Source organism: Cyprinodon variegatus, unplaced genomic scaffold (assembly GCF_000732505.1).
Source record: "Cyprinodon variegatus isolate N-32 unplaced genomic scaffold, C_variegatus-1.0 Scaffold752, whole genome shotgun sequence".
Taxonomy (NCBI): Eukaryota; Metazoa; Chordata; class Actinopteri; order Cyprinodontiformes; family Cyprinodontidae; genus Cyprinodon; species Cyprinodon variegatus.
The window spans coordinates 157,032-161,745 of record NW_015151205.1 but is presented as its reverse complement, the minus strand read 5'-3'; the positions used below and the strand labels follow the sequence as shown (position 1 = coordinate 161,745).

At 52.0% G+C, this 4,714-nt stretch overlaps 1 protein-coding gene across 2 annotated transcripts in view; it reads left to right on the top strand.

Annotated features, from left to right (window-relative positions):
• LOC107098152 (serine/threonine-protein kinase D3-like) overlaps positions 1–4,714 on the top strand; it is a 31,696-nt gene that overhangs the window by 12,086 nt on the left and 14,896 nt on the right. For both annotated transcript variants that reach the window (XM_015395650.1, XM_015395651.1), the window contains 8 exons: positions 161–299; positions 1,126–1,257; positions 1,389–1,549; positions 2,504–2,708; positions 2,792–2,869; positions 3,433–3,616; positions 3,693–3,816; positions 3,905–3,982. In XM_015395650.1, coding sequence (XP_015251136.1) covers positions 161–299; positions 1,126–1,257; positions 1,389–1,549; positions 2,504–2,708; positions 2,792–2,869; positions 3,433–3,616; positions 3,693–3,816; positions 3,905–3,982 — 1,101 coding nt within the window. The remainder of the gene's footprint in view (positions 1–160; positions 300–1,125; positions 1,258–1,388; positions 1,550–2,503; positions 2,709–2,791; positions 2,870–3,432; positions 3,617–3,692; positions 3,817–3,904; positions 3,983–4,714) is intronic.

The following is a 4,714-nucleotide window of genomic DNA, read 5'->3' as shown; positions in this document are numbered from 1 at the left end:
ATCTGAGATGATCTTCATGGTTAAAGGTTTTATTTCTTAAAGTTTCTGACGGTCAGAACCGATGAACTGGATCAGAACTTGGATCTTTTCCTCTCTGAGCTCCAGAACTTTCATCTGTTCAAACAGAACCAGCGGCTCATTGCGTCCGTTTTCTCCTCAGTTCCCAGAATGTGGATTTTTCGGGATGTACGACAAGATCCTTCTGTTCCGCCACGACCTGAGCTCAGACAACATCCTGCAGCGCGTGACGTCAGCCGAGGAGATCCAGGAGGGCGACCTGGTGGAGGTGGTGCTTTCAGGTACTCTGACAGCAGCAGGGAATGTTAGCGGCATGAAGCTGCTGAGATGTTTTCAGAAGGATCTGAAACGAAGCTGCAGTGTTTAGAAGAAGTCAAAGCCATCCTCACTTATCAGCCCTTTCATCTCCACTTCCTCCCGTCTGTAAAGATGAGCTCAGTGCAGACCTAACTTCCTTTCGCTGCGGCGGTGGGCGCCGGGTTACGGCTGCTGCTCTGAACCGCAGCGTTCTGTAAAATGATGTCACTTCCTGCTCCATGTCAACAGGCTCCCTGTGAAAGCACTGAGCAGCAGCAGCAGCAGCTGCTTCTGCTCGCTCTGCAGGATGAAACCAGTCAGCAGCGCTTCCTCCAGGAAGCTGCAGAGCTCTGCTGCACCTTCCTCCTCGTACTCCTCCTGCTGCTGCTGCTTCACAGCGTTTCCTGTTGGCAGCCATTGGTCGGCCGGGTTGATCCAACCAACGTCAGCCATGATGGATCCAGTTCTGGGTCCATCTGAACCATCATTCCCACCTTAAACCAGCCTGTCCCACTTTTTAAAGTTTCGCTACAATCAAACGTACAGTTTGAGAATTTTCCCCGATTTTCCCCCAGAATCTTCAGCTAACGGTTCTGATCCGATGGGATATTCAGAACCTTTTTGATTTATTCTCCATTCATGGCCCCTGGTGTCCGTTCTGATGGGAGGAGTCACGTTTCCTGAGTCCGCTTTATCTTCCAGGTTGTTCCTTAAGCATCTGGTCCAAATGGACAACATGGTTTCTTTCATTCTGGGGTCTGAAAGCTCTGGATTCTTTCCAGGCCGTCTGACTGTTTGCTTCCGTTTCAGCTCTGGCCACGCAGGAGAACTTCCAGATCCGGCCCCACGCTCTCTACGTCCACTCCTACAAGGCGCCGGCGTTCTGCGACGACTGCGGCGAGATGCTGTGGGGGCTGGTCAGACAGGGCCTGAAGTGTGAAGGTGAGGAGATCTTGACGAACAGGACCAGAAGCGATGGCGTCCTTCCGTCCTCTAACCTCTAAGCTTCGGTTCCGTTGCCGATGTTTAACCTCTGACCTTCAGAACCGATTCCCTGATCTCCTCCTCTGCAGGATGCGGCCTGAACTACCACAAACGCTGCGCATTCAAGATCCCCAACAACTGCAGCGGGGTCCGGAAGAGACGGCTGTCCAACGTTTCTCTGCCAGGTCCCTCTGCCGTGTCCGTGGCTCGCCCCCCCGCCGCCGAGCTGCCCCCGGTGCCGCACGAGGAGGTGGGTTCTCCCTGCGGGGAGGTGGAACCGGGACAGGAGGACGGTTCTGTTCTGAACACGTCCTGGTGGGGATTAGCTAGAGCACAGAGGTCCAACTCAGTCCAGCTCAATGAGATGGAGTAAATGTCCTCACTTAGCGGCAACTGGTCCTCAGTTTGATGGTGAAACTGGAAAAATGGTCCTCACTCTGAGGGTTAGACAGGTATACACACACACACACTCCCGCTCTGATAGCTGCAGGCCACACACTGGATTTTCCATCCGAGTCAGAACTGCAAACCGTCTCTATGGCGACAATTATCAGGACTTTACTTTAAGTAACATTCATTTCAGTTACTTTCTGTTATTCCTAACCATCTTCATCTTCATCATCATCATCACTAATTTAATCCATTAAGCGATTTAACAGCAGCTCTAAACCACAAAAGTCATAAAAGAAAAAATAAGGGTTAAAATAGTCAAACTAAGCACACATTAATACATTGTTGGAAAAACACAATAAAACGATTAATAAATGCATTTAAAAGAACAGTTTAAAATATTAAAATCTAATCTCAGTTGGGCTGAAGGCCAGAAAGAAAAAAGGATGAGTTACAGAGGTCCTCAGAAGGCTGGTAATTAGCCATTAACACACATACCGAGCTGCTCCGATCATCAGAACAGCGACCTGCGAAGACTCGACGCCTCAGAACCTGAACGACCCGATCAGCGCCACCGTCTCTGCAGGGTGAAGCCGCCCAGCTTCAGGTGGACCTTCAACATGAGGGATGAGATCAGAGCGGTTCTGAGTGTTCGGGTCACAAACATCCTGCAGACAGAACAGGACTGGTTCTGGTTTACTGGGCAGAAAGTTCTGATGAACTGGGCAGGTTCTTCTTCCCGGCCACAGCTGCTGCTGCTGCTGCTTGGTTCTCGCTGAGTTCCTTAATCTTCTGACATGTTGGTTTCTCATAGTTTCTGCACCAACAGCGCCCCCTTCTGGGCGCTGGGAAGCGGAACTCGCTGCTGAGCGGCCGTCCCATCTGGATGGAGAAGATGGTCCTGGGTCGGGTCAAAGTTCCCCACACCTTCTCCATCCACACCTACACCCGCCCCACCATCTGCCAGTACTGCAAGCGGCTCCTCAAAGGGCTCTTCAGACAGGGCCTGCAGTGCAAAGGTGAGCAGACGCCTCCCAGTAGAACCAGTACCAGCAGCGCCGGACCATCATGGAGGATGAACGCCTTCTTTTCTGTGCTGTAGATTGTAAGTTTAACTGCCATAAGAGATGTGCTGCCAAGGTTCCCCGGGACTGCCTGGGTGAGGTGGACTTTAATGGAGGTGAGTCATGCTCTCTTCTTACATCCATTAATCTTTAATGTTGGTTCTGAGAACGGCTGCAGACGGTCCAGAACCCGCAGCGTCCTGCAGAGCCGGAAATTCCTGGGATCCGGAAACGGGAAACCATCCGGAGCTGCAGCGGTTTCCTGATTGACAGCAGCTGCTCATCAGTCAGCATCAGATGTTCGCACCTCTGTCTGCCAGACTGTAAATAAAACCAAAACAAGATGGAAGCCCTGCAGGGTGAAACATGTGGGCGGAGTTAGCAATAAATTAATTAGTGGGCAGATGGAGTTAATGATGAACTGACTGATTGTTTTCATCAATTACCTGGATTTAGATCAGGTTAGCCTGAGCTTAAAACAGGTTATACTGAATTTAGACCAGTTTAAACTAGAATTAGACCACGTTAACCAGTTTAACATGGATGTAGATTTGGTGTCTTTGTGGGAGGAGCTTAGGACAATTTAGTATTTTTGTTCCAAGTGGAAGTGAGCAGCAATTAAAATGGATCCAGAGCCACAGCTAATCCATTAAACTAGCCTGGTTTGGTTCTGATCCAGAGCCACTCAGTCCCAGTCTGGACTCGGAGGCCACCATGGAGGTGGATATCTGTGACATGAACAGCGATGGCGGTCAGAGTATGGACGAGCAGGACGAGCTGTCCACGCCTGAGGACAAACTCTTCTTCCTGGAGGGTCCGTGTCCCGAGGGAGAGAAAGACGACGAGACCCTCAGAGCCATCAGGTGAGAGAACGCCCTCTGATTGGCTCGTTGATCAGGAAGACTCGCCCTCACCGTGTTTTAACCAATCGTGTCGCAGCCCCTGCACCAGCAGCAACATCCCTCTGATGAGGGTGGTCCAGTCCATCAAACACACCAAGAGGAAAAGCTCAGCGGTGGTCAAAGAGGGTTGGATGGTCCACTACACGAGCCGGGACAACCTGGTGAGACCAGAACCCCACAGAACCTTTACACCAGGTACGGGGGGGGCGGGGACTGAGGAAGATGATGTCACTGTGTCTGTCTCTGCAGAGGAAGAGGCATTACTGGAGGCTGGACACCAAGACCCTGACTCTGTTCCAGAACGAGAGTGGAGCCAAGTTCTACAAGGTAGGAGGCCGGATCGGACCGGATCGGACCGGATCGGACCGGTTCATCACACAGAACCTCTCTAAACTTTTCCACTTTGTTCTTCTGTAGTTCTGTGGCAGAAAGCGGATCAGAACCAAATGTTCTGATCCTTTCAATCATCACTGCTAATAGAAAGCTGTGGTGTGCATTCAGTCGGTTCGGGTCAGAACTTTGTAGAACCTCCTCCTGCTGTTAGACTCTGTTCTAGAAACTCTCCCACTCTGTCAGATTGGATGGAGAACATCAGTTTTTTTCACAGGTTCCCTGCTGGGTTCAGGTCTGGGCTTTGACTAGGCCGCTCCTTTCAGGCTGGTTCTCCTGCTGGAAGCTGAACCTCCGCCCCAGTCCTAGGTCTTCTGCCCCAGTCCTAGGTCTTCTGCCCCAGTCCTAGGTCTTCTGCCCCAGTCCTAGGTCCTCTGCCCCAGTCCTAGGTCTTCCACCCCAGTCCTAGGTCTTCCGCCCCAGTCATAGGTCCTCTGCCCCAGTCCTAGGTCTTCTGCCCCAGGTCTTCCGCCCCAGTCCTAGGTCTTCCACCCCAGTCCTAGGTCTTCCGCCCCAGTCCTAGGTCTTCCGCCCCAGTCATAGGTCCTCTGCCCCAGTCCTAGGTCTTCTGCCCCAGGTCTTCTGCCCCAGTCCTAGGTCTTCCACCCCAGTCCTAGGTCTTCCGCCCCAGTCATAGGTCCTCTGCCCCAGTCCTAGGTCTTCTGCCCC